The sequence below is a fragment of the Manihot esculenta genome, chromosome 13, assembly GCF_001659605.2.
Source record: "Manihot esculenta cultivar AM560-2 chromosome 13, M.esculenta_v8, whole genome shotgun sequence".
Lineage (NCBI taxonomy): Eukaryota > Viridiplantae > Streptophyta > Magnoliopsida > Malpighiales > Euphorbiaceae > Manihot > Manihot esculenta.
In genome coordinates this window covers 4067469-4085851 of record NC_035173.2, presented here as the reverse complement: position 1 = coordinate 4085851, position 18383 = coordinate 4067469, and the positions used below count along the sequence as shown (strand labels likewise).

The 18383-nt window shown below is 30.6% G+C and overlaps 2 protein-coding genes across 2 annotated transcripts; one reads left to right on the top strand and one right to left on the bottom strand.

Moving 5' to 3' along the window:
- The first annotated feature begins 4001 nt into the window (after window positions 1-4001).
- On the top strand, window positions 4002-6284 carry LOC110630540 (LOB domain-containing protein 29). Its single transcript, XM_043949948.1, has 3 exons — window positions 4002-4426; window positions 4528-4999; window positions 6104-6284. Exons 1-2 carry the CDS (start codon window positions 4148-4150, stop codon window positions 4939-4941), a joined length of 693 nt encoding a protein of 230 aa, XP_043805883.1. The 5' UTR covers window positions 4002-4147; the 3' UTR covers window positions 4942-4999; window positions 6104-6284.
- A 385-nt stretch (window positions 6285-6669) lies between these two features.
- On the bottom strand, window positions 6670-14425 carry LOC110629084 (potassium transporter 6). The gene is made up of 8 exons (XM_021775950.2): window positions 13842-14425; window positions 13108-13597; window positions 12912-12965; window positions 11716-11976; window positions 11579-11631; window positions 8781-8904; window positions 8433-8687; window positions 6670-7863 (listed from the first exon to the last, which is right to left on the bottom strand). Exons 1-8 carry the CDS (start codon window positions 13878-13880, stop codon window positions 6803-6805), a joined length of 2337 nt encoding a protein of 778 aa, XP_021631642.1. The 5' UTR covers window positions 13881-14425; the 3' UTR covers window positions 6670-6802.
- Between the last annotated feature and the right edge of the window lie 3958 nt (window positions 14426-18383).

Here is an 18383-nt window from a genome sequence, read left to right as displayed (position 1 = left end):
ACCTCGCACGCTCTTTTATTTTTAAGTTAATTTTTATGGATGAATTAAGTTTGGTAAAAAAAAATTATATATTAATTAACAATGGTGAGACCATATCATAAAACTTTAATTAATACATCTTAAAAATAATTAAATAAACCATCCAAATTCATTAATCAAAGAGTGCATATTCTTGACCACGTTAACCCTAATTAGATTAATTGGCACACGTGCGATGGACCCACATGAAAACTATGGTGTCGGCTTGACTGGTCTTCATCTAGACACCCAAAATATTAGAGCTTCAATTTTCCAGCTCCATCTTAATCTGTCATTATATATATATATTTTAAATTAATAAATGAGAATATTAAAAATAAATCCAGCTCTAACCCACTCAATTTAATTAACAGCTTAATTCTATTGTGCAGGTATTCTAATCTCAGGGTCTCACTTGAGGAAAAAAAATTTATTATTTTTAACTAATAAATTTCATAATAAATATTTCTCTTAAAGTTTTAAACTCTTTTTTATATAAAAATAAAATTAACTGTAATTAATTATTTATAAATATCAATATAAATATAAATATTTAATGATTATAAATGTCTTTTTTTTTGTTTTGTTTTGTTCTTTTGTGAAATTCAGCTTATATTAGACTCATTTTTTCTATTTAATAATAATGATTAATAATACTCCCAAACTAATGAGTCAATTGACCCGTAATTTATCGAATTGTTGGCCTCCACTTGGTGATGACGTGGAATTAGTACAAAGGTGGGGCCGACATGACTGTTATATGAGCGCCACTCGTGCGGCGTGTCAGCTTCAGGACCAAGGTAAGGCGTGAGTGCCGTCTCTTGTCCCTTTATTTTATTGGCACGTGCACAGCAATCCCAAAGAAGAATAATTTTTCTATTATTATTATTATTATTAAATAATTAAATAAATTAAAATTTTCAAAAAAAATCACTGTTTAATTTATACGATATAAATAATTTATTAATTAATTTTAAAAATTACATTAAAATATTTTTAATATTTTAAAAAATAAATTAATTAACAAGGGTAAAAATATATATTATAGTTTTATTCAAGACATGAAGCAAAAAGTAGGTAAACTGCCAAAATAATAATAATAATTAAATAAAGTTAATTAATTAATATTTAATTTGTTATCAATTTTTTCCATACATATTTGTGTCCTGTCCATGCTGTTAGGTAGTTCCCACTCTTTAAAAGCTCCAAAATTAAAAAACAATTACTTAAAAAATCAATTTTAAAATAATATAACTCGTAACCTGCACCTTCTTTATTTTATAATAAATCAATTTTCCTTATAATTTTATTCAGTTCTTTGAAATTAAATTAAAAATATATTATATATTTTTATTTATTTTATTTTCCAACATGCACCCTTCTTCCTTCTATAATCTGTGTCTGCATCTTGCACCAAGTCTTTGCAATCTTTCAAGTAAAGTTGGAACACGTAGGCTTTATTAATATCAGATCTCTAGCTAGTAGCTAGACGACTTGAATAATTTTAGCAACTTCAGAGAGGAAGGAAATGGAATTTTTAACAATAAAATAATTTTTATTTTTATATTAATTATAATAAATTGGGTTTTTGTTTTCCCACTAATGGGTTAAATTGGGTAAACTTCAGGCATTGTTACATGTTTCTTATAGCATAGGAAATTATTATGATCTTTCTATTCTTTTGAGCTAATTTTCTAAAGAATTAAGTGGAAGCTGTTGAAAGCATAAAAGATCCTTCAGGAGTGTTTCCTGATCTTCTTTATTTATTTTTTTAAAAAAAGAAATGAATTAAATATCAAAGTCTAAACACAAAGTGTATAGAAAATATTAGTTGAACTTGAAGCTCATCTACATTATTAATTGTGTAAAGAAAAGAAAAGAGGATTAAGAATTTAATAAGGGGATTGATGTCTCCAAGATCAGTCTTCTTCTTAAGTGGCCAACCAGTACACATCACTTAACAAAGCCATTTTCTTTTGTGGGATCAATGGCAGCCAATTAGATTGATGCCATGCACCAATTCAATACATACCCATCTCATATTTCTTAATTAATTTTTAAAATCTTTTTGCTTCTTTGCAATTTTAATTGGGTATTATAAGCAAATACTAATTAAGGGTTTTGTTTTTATTGCAGCCATCAAATCAATTTTGTAACTTAATGAAGCCCTTTATTCAGACACAACTAGCGCACATTAAGATCATCTTGTAGGGCATTGACCAACAACCAAACAAAATTGGAAGAAAGAAAAAGATAGGGTGAAAAAGATGAAAATTAGTTTATAAATCAATTGTTAGGTACTCAATAATATATACATATATGGAGTCTTTTACATATTTGCTTGTTTGTGAGAGAAAGTTTGGGAGAGGTAGGGTTAAGTTGGGGTGTCATTAATTATTAGGATTGGGGAAGTGGGGCCAAAATGCACATTTGGACAAGGTCTACATGTTGGTGTCTATTTGTGACAGAAAGAAGTGATTGAAAATTATTAATGATTATATATAAGATTACTTAATGATAATAATACTGCATTTGCTAGACAAAGTCTTAAATAAATCAAACACCAGAAAAAAGGAAGAGAAACCCTCTTTCTCTTTTGTAGTCAAGTGTTGTATTTCCAGTGTCACTATCTTTTGTTTCTTTCATTTTTGGAATATGCTTCCTTTAATTTCATCAGATTAATGTTGTTTGTCCCCCAATTAATTTGAGAGTTTTTACACTCATGATTTGTGAAAAAAATTAAAGAAAAATTGATTGGAACTATAAACTTGAGCTATTTAATCATGTTTTAACTTATCTGTGAACTTTATTTGAATCATAATAAAATAAGAAAAATATGTTTCAGTGCAATTCCATATTAGTATATTTAAATTTAGTTTTTGATGATTATTATTAATGGGTTATTTTAGTTAAAGAACTGACATTCCAAATTATTGGTGAAGAACAGAATCCACTGTTAATGATCAAAGAGGTGAATGAAAAATAATAAACATGCATTAGGCAGTTTCATTACATGGAATATAATTGTCTGCCTAAAAACCAAGGTTGTGTCAGCTTTATGTAGGGTTTACTTACTTGTTTTTGGGGGGTTTTGATATTGGAACATGACCTGTTCTCTCTCTCTCTCTCTCTCTCTCTATATATATATATATATATATATAGCAACCAACTCAACTCTGATCATTTCTTCTGTCAAGATTTACCACTTTTAATTAAAAATATCAGACACATATGCTGGGAAATTTGCAAACTCAACTTATCACAAAAATAGTGTTCTTCACATGTTAGGAAGTTTCATCAGTTGCACTGTCAATGGTGGTTTTAACTTTTACAATAATTAACTTGAATCAACTACAGTATTAGCAGCTTCCTCTTCTTAATTATTATTTTATTTTTATTCTTCTTTCTTTTTCTTTTTTTTATTCCTCGCTTTTTTTTATTCAATAAGAAGAATAGTTGTGAAGTACAGTGAACCTTGATGCAAGTTTTTAAGTTATTTTGCAGTGGTAGATATGGGAAAATTACAAGAAAAATGCATCTTACAAGAATAGACATATATACACCCATGTGTAGCCCAGTACTTGCAGACTCTCTTCTTCAACCTTAGCTAAAACTTGAGGGGAAGAGCAAGATTTTTCATTCAAATCTAATAATTAATCCTCTGTTTTTACCAGAGATGATGTTCTCCTAGCTAGTATTATGTTAAACAGGAAAATGTAGTTGCAGTTATGATCAGATACAAGGACCTAGAAGAGCAAAAAGAAATAAAATTAAGCTATAATAAAACCAATCATGAAGCAAATTGAAATGGGTTGGGTTTATGCTAGCTCTTTTGTCGTTTAAGGATGTTAGAAGGAATCTCATTTGGAGGGAATGTAATAAAGATTTAAGATGGAAGGGTGGAAGATAGTTTTATGAGGAATAAATAATCAATATGTAGCCCATTAAGGGAACCAATTGTAATTAAGTATTCATTATAATATCATCCACCTCCATCCTCCTCAAGTGTTTATAAGCATGGTGGTCATTTTCTTTGCTTGCACAAAGCTGAGAAAAACACCCCGAGAAAATCAAAATCAAAAACAAAAACAGCAAGAAAAGCAAATACCCATTTAGAAGATCGACCAAGATGACTGGTTCTGGTTCTCCTTGTGGAGCTTGCAAGTTCTTGAGAAGGAAATGTGTGAGAGGTTGTGTTTTTGCACCTTATTTCTGCCATGAACAAGGTGCTACACATTTTGCAGCCATTCACAAAGTTTTTGGTGCAAGCAATGTGTCAAAGTTGCTTGCTCATCTCCCTGTGAGTGATCGTTGTGAAGCTGCAGTCACAATTTCTTATGAAGCTCAAGCTCGGCTTCAAGATCCCATCTATGGCTGTGTTTCACACATTTTTGCTCTTCAACAGCAGGTTTGGTTACCCTTTTGAGCTTGCTTTTGGAATTGATTGCTCAAACCCTAGTTCTTTTTTCTTCAGTATAATTTGATAACTTCTCACTTTAAACCCTGCAGGTCATGAATCTACAAGCGCAACTTGCTTCTATCAGAGAACAAGCAGCTCAAAGCTTGATTAATGGCTCTGCAACAGCAAACCCTAATGAAAAATACTATGGAAAACCAGCTTGTCTTCTTCCAGAAGATCTTCAAAGCAGCTGGTTTCAGTCAGGGAATTCAAACATGGTGCCACAATTTAATCCAAGCCCCATTACTGGAAACACACAATATGGAGAAAATGGGTTCGTTGATATCCCATACGCCATGGGAAATTATGGAAAATCTTCAACAAATACGTCATTCGATAGCTTTGAAGAGGCTGCTTCTCATTCAATTTCTTCCCTTGACATGCAAAAAGACAACAGGCAATGGACCTATCAAGATTCCGATGATCTCCGGTCGGTGGCATTTGGGTACATTCAGCACTCGTGAAGGAAGCCATCAAGAAAGAGAGAAAGAGATGCCTTGTGCAGGATTATATATATAATCGGTGAAGACAGATAACTTACTGTCAATTTTGAATTGCTGCTTCATACTTTGAAACATGCACTTTTTGTTTCTATAAATAAGAAAGCTAGGAACCCTAGAAATTTTAAGGAAAATCAGAAACCCTAATTAAGTTTCCCCACCCCCCCTATCATCCTTTTCTTTAATCTAGTACGATCTTCAAAATTTGAAAGAGTATTAGTACTATTTTTCTGAGAAAATCAAGCTAATTCTTACAATTTTTAGTTAATTAATTGTCTTTGTTTATGGACTTTGGACCTAAATTTTTAACCTAATAAAGACAGTTGCCTAGCCTGCTTTTTCATACTTTCCTTCACTTCCTTCACAGCCCAGTAAGTTTAGCACAAAAATTAATTTTCTGATATATGGTTTCAGATTTTTTTTTATTATTATATTAACTCTTTCTTTCCTTCATAATGAATTAAATCCATAAGATATTCTCAACAAATGTTCATGATTTAGAACAATCTCAAAAGACCATCTCTCTCTATTATGGAGCTCCAGCATTTCCTGAGATATGCTTGTTGGCTAATTATCAAACATGAACTAGAATAATACAATTTAAATGTCTTGCCTTGATTTTGGAGTGCCTCATTAATTCTCATAATGATTATGATCCCTAGAAAAGTTTAAATATTGTTTCTGCATACCATAGCCATTGGGGTTAAACCTAATCTTGCCTTCTTCCATAATTTCTTATTGTTTAATGATTGCTTGACAAACAAATACATTTACAATTTGAATGTAGGATTTATAGAAATTGATATGAATATGTGAATCTTCACCATTTGTTAATTAACAATTTCATCAGCTCGATCTTCGAAGCAAGAGCAATGATATTAGCTTTGTTAAGTGTGATCCTCGGGATGCCTTTGATTTGAATTAAAAATTAAGCTTTGTTTATGCTTCCATTGGAACTTGCTCTCTGTGTTTTTGTTTATTGTTTAGTGCAATGACTGCATGATTGAGCTGCTCTCATCTAAATCTCTTTCATGCAATTCTTTGTTTATTATAATATTTTTTCTGTGATTATACAACTTGGTGTAGCATCATAGTGTTAATTAATTAAGCTTTGGATATATTTCAGGTTCAAAAGCTCATGAGAAAGTTTTGGAAGAATGTGAAGTTTGAAGATTGATGACTATGAAGTGTAGAAGTGCATATTCTTGATTGCTTCATGACTTAATTGCTAGTAGTTAATGGCTTTTAATGCTAAATGGAAATGGCTTTGTTGCTATTTCTTGCTTAATGAAAGTTCTATTTCTTGATACTTGTGAATGACTGGAATTTTTCTGTAAAAAAGAAAATGTTATCTTCTAATTACTAGGCCTAATTTTATTTGAAAACTCACAAATAAGAGAGAGAAAGAGAAGGAAGAGGAGAAATGGAAGGCAATCACTCTTGATTATCTCATGATTTTTGTCTGGTGAATACTCCTGCAGATTGTGAGCTCTTAAAGAGGATTGCCATTAGACAAGCCCAATTACCCACCAATTTCAGGCTCATCCATCCTCACTCATTTGTGAAAATTTCAGTAGAAAATGCAAGCTCCTTAAGAACCCAACTCCCAACTTACTCTCAGACACAAATTTGAGAAAAAAATTGGTGGTTAAAACAAGTTTAAATCACCTACATTGCAAACTCCATGCCTTGGATGGAAAGTCTGGTAGCTTTAAAAATGAAATTTTACAAGACCAATAGCTCTATAACCCACCTGAAAAACTGAGGTGGTGATTGATCTATTTCACAATATTACAAACTGTACATGATAAAAGTATAACAAAATTCAAACATGGTAGAGCATTCCTACCTCTAGAGTAGATGCATGCGGTACGCTTAGCGCATAGGCCTGCGCCCTACTGTTCCTCCTCAGGAATTCATACCCGTAATTAATTACTAGCTTCTTCAGCATGCTAGATCCTTGCTTGGCTCTCACATATGAGTGCCCTACAATGTAAGCAACCCCAGCTTCTCTAGCTTCCATTAGTTCATGCAATTCTTCCCTAGCGCCTCGGTCGATCTGCGGGCTTTCTGGAATGATGAATCTCACTCTTTTCCTAGGGTGGATCACTGGTGGTGATCTTATCTCTCTCATCTCTGATGTGCTGGCTGAATCTTTGATATCATTATCATCTTCGCTTAATCGGATTCCATCTGTATGTGTAGAACATGTCCCAACTACTGTCATTTTATCGTCTTCCTTCCCCGCATTGTCATATGCACCACTAGGTTCCACTTTTCCTGAGCGTATATACTCGGCTATGCTACACACAAGATCCTTCTCAAACTCCATGTCATCTTTGTGTACATCGTGGTATCCATACCGCACGATGCACCTATAGAGCCTATATTCTCTTGGACCGATATGACCTACTAAAAAACGCTCCTCAGGTCTAACATGTGGAACTGGAACAGATTTAATGCAGAGAAAGACTAGTACTTGGTGGAATGCTGGAAGGTTGGTGACAAAGTGGGAGAAGATAGCAGGGATTCCAGACACAAGCTCAGTGTGTATGAGACCAATTCCACGGACACGCACAATACCGAGACTCGGACCCAAGCCTAGCAGCCAGTTGATGGAGACTTTGTTTTGGACATCAAATTCATACTTTTTGAGAGTACCATAGTGCCAGACACACATAATGATCAAGAAGATGAATGAAAGGGCAATTGGGACCCAGGCGCCTTCCAAGAACTTTATGAGGGAAGCAGTGAAGTAGAGGGCCTCAATTGTGCCAAAAAAGAATACAAAGCATATTGCAAGAAAAACATTCTTGTGCCAGCATAAGACAATTACCAGAGACATTAGGCAGGTGGTAACCAGCATAACGGTTATAACTGCCAAACCTGCTCCACAAGAAGCAACTTGTTAAAGAAAATTCATAAAAATCTAGAAAAAAATAAATGATGAAGTTCCATGTTTTGATTATATCAAAATTCTAGTGGCTCCTTTCACACACATAAGAGCTTTTTTAGAAGCACTACTAGAGAATCCAGAATTCCTCTATTAAATTCCTGAACTTTCAATAAAATTTAACCCATACAGACATACAATAAGTAGAGTTTGTTGTAAGTCTACAGGTTTCAAGGAGCTTTAGTTTTCTACATTAAATTCCTATTTTAGGGCTGCAACATCTCTCCAGACTTTACGATCGACTAATATTCTCATGCCTTAACATCACCTGACAAATAATAATCAGATAGGTGGAACGTCTAATCGGACTAAAATAAATAACTAGTCTTTTGATTATTGGTATATTACTTAATTTAGTTACTAAAACTATCGGCATAAATTATTTTATTAGTCTGATTATATTGCTATAATATCATCCTCAGAAACTATAAATAGTTAAATGCAGATAATAGATCGCTATATTTATTACAACATAAAAATGAGATTCTTACTGTAATCATACCTGAGGCATTTCCCATACGTTTAGTATCTCTGAAACCAACAGTGACAGCCAAGCATAACAGCATCAAAGTCCAGTTAATCTCTGGGATATAGATTTGACCATGGATTTTGGATGAGGTGTGGACAATTTTTACCCTAGGGAAGCAACCCAAAGCAGAGCATTGTTTGATGATTGAGAAAGTTCCAGTGATAATAGCTTGGCTTCCCACTACTGCAGCAAGTATAGCTATGACAAGAACAGGACTTCTCAATTTATCTGCAAAAAATAATGTGGGTACATCTGTTTAGCTAAAAATCTGCTACAATCCAAATGATATAACCTCAACAAAAACAACTCAAATTTGCATACCTGGTACAGATACATAAAATCCAACTCGGTTATCACTATCAACAAAGTGATGCTTAGATAGATATGCAGCTTGCCCCATATATGCAAGAACCAAGGATGGATATACCAAAGAGGTGAAAGCAATCTGGAGAAAATCAATGCCCATTAGACAGAGTTGTTGCTTTTAAAGTAACAGTTGGCTGATGAATAACTCTTTTTGGCCATTATAAACAATCCGAATGGAGGGTAAAACAGGGTATGGAACAGTGAATGATTTACTCTCTCAAGACCTTACCTCTAAAAGCATATGAAGATCATAGATAGTTTACTGAGTAATTTTGCGTGTGAAAAGTAAAGTTTATATAGGGCATCAGTAGTGCACAAGGATCCACATTTCCACACTCTGTACGGGTTAAGAGAAGGATGCATGTCATACATAGACTTCCTCTAGCTTGTTACAAAGAGGCTACTTCCACCACTCAAAAAACTCTGTGACCTCCTCTGGTCACAAGGAAGTAACCTTACTATTGCATCAAAGGGGTAAATTTCACTAGTGGTCCCTGAACTTAAGGAGTTGTAACAGCGGCGTTTCTAAACTTCAATTTGTATCATAAAGCTCTTTGAACTTTAACTTAATTAACATAAAAATCCTTTTGATCTACTGTAACAAGTTTATCAGTTAAAAAAATAATTTACAATATTTTAAATTAATTAAAAATAAATAAAAAGACTTGTATACGCTTTGTCCTTCACCTATCATGGATCCAACAGCCTAACTTTATTGAATGTCCACCGCCACCTTAACAATCAAACCTCTCCCTTAGTACTCTCTAGACTGGTGGTTAAAGACTAACAAAAGTAGTTCTCAAATGCACTCCTTATAAGGAGAGATTAGAAAGAGAAAAAACCCTCTCCATTGTTGACCAAGCTTATGCATATTCAAGAAAAGTTGGGTGTCTTTGTGAGTTCAATCGAAGTCCATAGTCAGATTGAAACCATTTCCTCACCTCTCTGTGAAATTCTTGCCTCATTGTGACATAGGAATCAGGCTGTTTGGAAGGTAATTGAAAACTTCAATACTCCATAGCAGTTTTGCATGGTTGTCTCCTCATTGAAGCCTGGTATAGTGACTGATAAAAAATATAAATGGGAACCATGCTGGATGTGGGAATGGGCTTAAGGGTATTCATTGAAATTGGGTTGTGGCTACATAATATTATTGTTAATTCCCTAATAACTTTTTACTTCAAGATTAGAAGTTAAAAGTGAATGGAAGTTGTTTGATAAATTGAGTGACTGAGATACTATTCCATGAAACTTCATATTGAGCATACATAATTGTAGATTATGGCATTATACTTAACAAGAAGCTATTAGCTCGTGTTGAAGGTAATAAAAGGGTGTAGAAGCAAGGATTGGTGGTGTTGCCAGTTTAGATTTGCCATTGAACCGGAAATACAACCATGATTATGCTAGCATGGATACTACTAGTGGCAAGTTGTCTTACACTCAAGGGAGGCAATGCTCCGGGTGTTTAGGATATATTGTCAGTGGCAAGAGACCATCTGCGTTAAGCCAAGGTACTGGTGATGATAATTTAAGAGGAACATGTTTAGGAGGATATTCTGGAGGTTGATATCAAGAGAGGCTACTAAATTTTCTGTAACCAAAAAGTGTCTTCCATTGATTTCAGAGATTTATTTTCTCATTCCATAAAAATAAGAAGTGAAGATTTTAGACCATTTATTTTTTCTATTACAACATGAAGCTCATGGATGGTCATAATTATTATGAGGAATGGAATGTATATAAATCAATTTGTTTGCCCATTTTATCTCAGTCGAACTATAGAGTGAGGAGAAAGAGTGTTAGGAGAGAGATAATTGAATAGAGAAAGAAAATTATTATTTAGAAATCTTTTAATTTTATAAGGGGTATTTAAGTCATTTTAGATATTATAACCTAAAAACTGGTTATAGTAGGTAATAAAAATTTTTTATATTAATTAAGTTTAAGTTCATAGAGTTTTATGTTACAAATTAAAATTTAGGGACGACGTTGTTACAACCTCCTAAATTCAGGGACGACCATTGAAATTTACCTTGCATCAAAGCTTGCCCCTAAAACTCAAAAGTGTTTCTAGGAGATAACATGCACAGTGTAATAAACTTTTTCTTGACATAATTTTCAGAGATGACATGCCCCTAAAAAACTCATAAGTGTTTCTCAGAGATAACATGCCCCTAAAATTATAACTGTGTTGCCTTTTTTGATACAGCCAAGCAAATAATTTTCAAGAAGGAATTTAAATGTCTTACAAGAAGACAAAGGGATGTCTGACACAGTATTAACTTGCACATATACAGAAATTTAGTACTTGAGAAAAAGAGATATCACACAAAATTTTGCATGTTCTGACTTATGATCAAAACTTTTCCACAGAAGTTTATGCAGCACAATATTTCCCCAGAGAAATGCAGGGGAAATGGTGGGGGAGGATGGGGCCAGAGACAAAAAAAAAAAAAAAAAAAAAAAAGAAAGAGACAGAAGAAGAAGCCCTTCAAATTGTACTAGAATCTTTTAATATTTTCACTTTCCATTGCTAGGGAATAATAGGTGCATATGAGCATATCAGACGTTCCGTAGTGCAGAAAGCTTCTATAAAATAAGCATGCACTCATAAATATCACAACCCCTAAACCAAGCAGTTGCTTCGAATTGGTCCTTAGTCCTTACAGAGTCATAGTAAAAGAAGTGTATGGCAAAATGTATTACAGGGTTCAATTTGCTATATAAAGTAAACCTTCATGAGTATATACCTGGATTGACAATTGAGAAAAGTGTCCCAGATCAGCGAACATAGCTTCTGAGCCTGAATGATGAAGTCAATTAAAAAAATCAGGCATGAAAATGTTGCTTGTAAACAGTGCACAGACAAAGTTAATCAAATACTTACCAGTTATACACAGTAAAATCCCACCCAAGGACATCCAACCTCCTCTTTGAGTTTTCCTCAGAAACTTGTACATATAATATGGTGATAATGCTTGATATACATGAGGATTCCAGTGTACGATATTATATATCCCAATGGCACTGATACACAGAAGCCAAGTTAGAACCACTGGAGCGAACAAGAATCCAACCCTGTGGGTGCCATAATGTTGAAGGGCAAACAAGCCTATCAGTATGACGCATGCAACTGGAACTTCTACATCTGTGAAGTTGATGAATTTTCAAAAGCAAACGTCACTTTAAAAGGCATGTCATTTGTGGTAAAGAAGGAATAAACATTCTAGAATTGAATCTGCTTAGTGGGAACAAGATAAAACAAGGAGGCTAACACAAGCAGCAACAGCAAATCATGGAAGTAGGAATAGAATAATAAGCAGCAGCTGCCCACAGAACTCTTGAACCTCAAAACAAAAACTAAAAAATTTATTAAATATCTGTTGTTTCTACTTTCTACAACACAAAATGACAAAAATATCTCACTTTATCTAATTAAAAATAAAGGAAACAAGTTGCAATATGTCTATACACATTTAATTAATGAAACTCATGCTCCATACTCTCTGAACCTTCATATAAGCCTTGACTAGTTCAACTACTTGGACCCCACCCTCCACCAAACCTAGCCACTTGTAGAGATGACCTACCAGCCATTCCATAAATCAACCAACTTGTGCTTACAAGAGTTGAAACCCGGTAAGTAGCAGAAAGCCTCAGGTATCAAAAGCAGTGTGAATTTAACACAAGGAGCATTGACAAGATACAATGAAAAGAGAATGAATTTGATTTTTCTAGCTTGAGCTGATCCAAGAATTTGTAACTTCTACAAAAAAAAGTCTAAAACATAGCAGTTTAGTATGTGAACTGACACGGTTTTGAACAACTTGACAAAGTAAATGGGCTCATAGTGCATCAAATATGTGTCTGCTGAAAGACGAATTTGAACCAAAGGGAATGTGAATCCCAAATTGCTTTTAGTTGGCATTTCAAACCAGCAATTCTAACCAAAAGTCACTCAGGTTAGAGATTGCTTGCGAAAAGAAACACAACCCTGGTCCCCAGATAGTCAACCATGAACAAGTACAGATATTAACTTTAAATAAAGAAAAAATGGAATAAGAAGAAGGGAGAAAACTTTACATTTGTGATGCTCTTTTGACATCGAAAGCTCAAGCCCAGAAACTGCAGAAAACACTGCAAAAGGGGAAAAAGCAAAAAAAAATCAAGCAAATAGCAAGAAGAGCAAACAAAATATAGGAACTGAGACCCAAAACAAAAGTAAAAAGTAGATAGTTATTATTATAATAAGAATAATAAAACAAAAACTCTTGCTTACCAGAAATAGCAGGGGTTAAGACGCCATCACCGATCACCATACAGGTCCCAATCAAAGCCAACACAAGCAAAAATCTCTGCAACACTCTGCGTTTCTCCAAAGTTGATTTCAGTCTCGCCCCAAAACTTGAATTTGGTGCCAAACCAATATTGTCCTTCTTGTACTCGTATAGTTCCTCATCTGCAACTTGGCAATTGGGCAGTGAGTTGACTCGGGCGTGTCGACACAGCAACGAGTACAAAGCAAAAGTCCCTCCTTCCCCATTATCATCAGCTCTTAGTACTATAAACACATACTTTAACAGAGGGACCAAAGTGAGAGTCCAAAACACAAAAGACAGAACCCCAAAAATCTCTTCATTAGTCTCCGAGTGTTGAATATCTTCAGCAAATGTGCTTTTGTATACATACAATGGGGAAGTGCTTAAATCTCCATAGACAACTCCTAGACTTTGATATGCCAAAATTATTACAGTTTTCCATGATTCTTTCTGCAGAAAAACATAAATTTGGTCAATAAACTGTAATGGGATTAACAATAAATTTGACACAAGTTTGAAAGACTTCACTAAATAATGAATTAATCATAATACTGAAATGGGCTTCCTTAAAAACAGAAGAACTAAATCTTTTTCTTTTCTACAAGCAAAGACAAGCTAATTTGGCAATAGAGCTCATGGATTTACTCTTAACAAGTAGCAATCAATGTATAATTAGAGAATATACACATCTCACCTTTAACTGTTTTTGATAAAGCCCAGTTTCCAGATCCATGATGAATGCCCTCAAAAGATAGAAAAATCCATTTTTCCAACGAGTTGAAGAGATTTAAAAATTATCCATTTGCCAAAGTACCGCCCTCACCGGTAAATACTTGTTTACAAATCACACAAAGATACACAGCACACCCGAAGAAAAAACCACAAAAGAGAGAAAAAAAATATATTTAAGGATAAGGATAGAGATAAAGATTGTTCCTTTTCGTTTGTTATATACACAGCAGTTGAACAACCATGAATGCAGACAGAAGAAGAACAAACACGAAACACTAAAAAGGCTAAGCAGATAAAATAATGGGCATTCGAACTTGGGATCAAAGAAACCAAAAGACCATAATATAAATAATTTGCGTGCGTTTCTCGGAGGAGGGAGAGAGAGAAAGTTTTGTTCTGTAGTTCGTAAGAGGTTTTGGTTTTTGTAGTTTAGCGAGTTCTCTAATGGGAGGGAAACAAAATTGGCAACTTGAACGTGCACTGTAATTGAAGAGGTGGAATCCGAGCTTTGGGCATCTAATGCTAAGCTGTGTGAAGCGTTGGGTTCCTCTCTTACTAGTTACAATTCAGTCTTAACATGCAACGATTTTGACGTGACTCGGTCAGACGACTCGCTGGATAAAATAACTGCTAAACTTTATTTTTATTTTTTTATTATTATAAAAAACTTTTAATTTTTGTCATTATTTTATAATTTAATTTAAAATTTTAAAAATTTATAAAATAACTTAAAATGATAAACTTTATTACAATTAAATTCAATTTTAAAACTTAAATCAAAATAATATATTTTATGTGATAATATTATGTATTTTATTTTATTATACTAGTTGACTCCTAGATAAAAATTATTTATAAAAGAATAAAAGTTTTTTTGACAATTTAATTTAAATTTTTAAAATTTAGTACAACTAAATTTAATATTTTTAAATTTATTTTCCTTCATTTTCGTTTAATCTGTTGTCAAAGATCATACAGTTCAAGTATTTTCTATTTGTCAAAGATCGGTTAATTTCGTTTAATCTGTTGTCAAAGATCGTTTAATTTCGTTTAAATTAAAAATAAAAATTAAATTTATTTATTTATTTATATTTTTATTATTTATAAACTAAACATAAATATTTATTCTTATAAATAAGAATTATTTTTATCATATTCATTCGCAAATCATTATTAATATCTTTATAACATTTAAAATCTGAATTTTACATAATTTTTTACCATTAACGATATACAATTATTTTATTTAATTAATAAAATAATATAATAATTTTTAATATTAATTATAAATATATTAAGTATTAATAGTCATTATTAAATTAAAATAAATTTTTAAAAAGTAATTATTAATTAAAATTTAAAAATAAATTTAAAATAAAAAAATAAAAAATAAAAATAAAAATAAATTTCAAGACAATTAAATTAAATTAAATTAAAAAATAATAAATTAAATTAAATTAAATTAAATTAAAAAATAATAAATTAAAAAATAAAAATAAGTTTATTACATCATTTATTACATAATCTTATTTACACCTCCATATATAAATTTATTAATATATTAAAATTAAAAAATAAAAATAAGTTATTTTTTACATTTTAAAATATTTTATATAGAAAATGTTTTTTAAGTAAATTTTATTACGTAAAAAGTTATTTAGACTTAACTTGAAATACATATTTTTATTTGAAGAATATAAAGTTAGCTTTTTTTAATTTGTGATGAAAATATTTATTGAATTAATTGATTTTTCAAGTTATAACTCCTTTTACTAAAAAAAAAAATCATTAAAAAAAGAAGAAGAACACATCTAGGAAAATATATACATATATACGTAGTAGATATCTCACCCTCCAAAGTCCAACATGAAATAATATAAATAAAAAAATTTCAACCTGCTAATATATTTAAATATATATGCAAATAAAAAACTGTGAAAATAAATATATTAATTACTGATTAATTTGATTTTAGTGATGTTATACTCAATACCAACTTATTCTTAGAAAATATATATATCAAGGATTTTAGTTTGAATTCCACAATAAACTAATGCAGTACGGAGTATAACCACTTCGAATGGAATATAATTACATTTCTCAGATTCTCATATTTAATTATCCGCTTACTTAGTGATATTTAAAAAATAAATAATATATTATAAATATCAATCTAATTAAATATTGACAGAATCAAATTATTTTTTAATATTTCTGTTGAATGAGATCAGAAATTAAAAACACATCATAATTTATCTGTGGATGAGAAAAATTTTATCATTTAAATTTAACGGTATCCATAGATCTTCTAAATCCAAATATTTCTATTATGTTAAACTCTTTTAAATGCACTTGACACATTAACTCTTTTAGCTAATTGATTGAAAAAAATTTAATATTTATAGGTATTTATATTTTAATTTTAATTTTTTAATAAGTTAAATATTTACACATATTTATATTTAATTCAATTTTTTTAATTTTAATTTAATTTTTTTAATTTTAATTTAATTATTTAATTTTTATATTTTTATGCAATTTTAACTCATCTTTAAATTTTTAAATTTAATAATTTATATAACAATATATTAATTTAGTTGATACATCACGTATATTATTATTATTATTTTTTAATTAGTAATTAACTGAAAAAAAGTCTAATATTTATATTATTTTATATTTTAATTTAACATTTAAATTTTAAATAAATTGACTCAACATTTATATTTGAATGTAATTTTTATAAATTTTTAGAATTAAAATTAAAAATAAATAATATAATTATTAAATATATAATTCACATTTATGATAAATTTTATTTTACAATAATAATTATAAATATTTTATAATAAATATATTATTTAATTCAAAATAATAATATATATAAAATAATTAAAAATAATATATTTATTATAAATTTTTTATAATAATTAATATAAAATAAAATTTATCTTGCGTACGGCATATTTAACGATAGTTACACTACTATTATTTTTATAATTAAATATATCATTTAATTATAGTCAAGTATAAGTTAATATTAATTTTATATATAAAATTAATTTATATTTTAAAAAATAATAAAAAATATTATATTTAACATTTTATTTAAATTATTATATGTTAATTTTAAAAATTAATTAAAATTATAATAAAATATAAATATTAGATGAATTAATCTAAAATTTAAATGTTTAAATTAAAATGTAAAATAATATAAATATTAAAATTTTCAGTCATTTAATTATTAATTTATATAAATAATAATAATAATAATAATAATAATAATAATAATAATATACCTGATATGTTAATTAAATTATTATATAATATAAATTATTAAATTTAAAAATTTAGATATTAATTAAAATTATATTAAAATATAAAAATTAAATCAACTAAATTAAAATAAAAAATTAAAATTAAAATACAAATATGCGTGACCTTTTTAGTCAATTGTATTTTTCTTTTTGTTATAAGCTGAGTTTACTAATCCAAAAAATTTTATTATAATATTATTATTTTGAAAAATAGCAGTATACGTAAGACATCATTAAAATATGGGAAAATTACTTTGTAGTCCCTGAGGTTTAACGTAATTAACACTTCTGTCCCTCTATTTTGACGATTCAACACTTAAGTCCCTCACTTTCTTTTCTGTCCAACTTCGTAGTCCTTCCGTCCAAAATAGCCGTTTGGAACACGTGAATTGACAAAATTAACCCTCTTCTTCTTCTTCTTCTTCTTCTTCTTCTTCTTCTTCTTCTTCCCCTTTCTGCAACTTCTTCTTCTTCTTCTTCTTCTTTCTTCTTCTTCTTCTTCTTCCTACTCTTTCTGCAGCAGCTTCTTCTTCTTCTTCTTTCTTCTTCTTCTTCTTCTTCCTCTTCTTCTTCTTCTTCTTCTTCTTCTTTCTTCTTTCTTCTTCTTCTTCTTCTTCCTACTCTTTCTGCAGCAGCTTCTTCTTCTTCTTCTTCTTCTTCTTCTTCTTCTTCTTCTTCTGCAACTGGAGAGAGAAAGCATGAAAGAGAAAAAAAAAAAAAGGAATTTCACATTAAGAGAATGGTATTTCTGGAAAAAATTATCACCTCACTTTTGACTCTTTGACCAAACGGTTTAAATGGACGGAAGGACTGCGAATTTGGACGGAAGAGAAAGTGAGGGACTTAAGTGTTGGGTCGCCAAAATAGAGGGACAGAAGTGTTAATTACGTTAAACCTCAGGGACTAAGAAGTAATTTTCCCTTAAAATATTTATATATATATATATATATAATAACTAATAATAACTCTGCGTAGGGTGATCATTCGGTCGGTTTGGTTTAAAATCAAATTAAATTGAATAAAATAAAAATTGAAATTTTAGTGTCTATAAAAACCGAACCGAACCGATTTTGGTCAGAAATCGAACCGAACTGGTCTGATTCGGTTTGATTCGGTTTGGTTTGATCGGTTTCGATTTTTAATAAATTTTTTTATTTTTTACATTTTATTTTTAATATTTTAAA

Bases quoted from the DNA above. Each gene is read 5' to 3' on its own strand.
- LOC110630540 (XM_043949948.1), top strand. From the start codon at position 4,148: ATGACTGGTTCTGGTTCTCCTTGTGGAGCTTGCAAGTTCTTGAGAAGG. The intron at 4,427-4,527 runs GTTTGGTTACCC...TAAACCCTGCAG, and splicing joins TTTTTGCTCTTCAACAGCAG to GTCATGAATCTACAAGCGCA.
- LOC110629084 (XM_021775950.2), bottom strand. From the start codon at position 13,880: ATGGATCTGGAAACTGGGCTTTATCAAAAACAGTTAAAG. The intron at 12,966-13,107 runs GTAAGCAAGAGT...CCCCTTTTGCAG, and splicing joins CTTAACCCCTGCTATTTCTG to TGTTTTCTGCAGTTTCTGGG. The intron at 8,688-8,780 runs GTATGCAAATTT...TATTTTTTGCAG, and splicing joins ATTTTATGTATCTGTACCAG to ATAAATTGAGAAGTCCTGTT.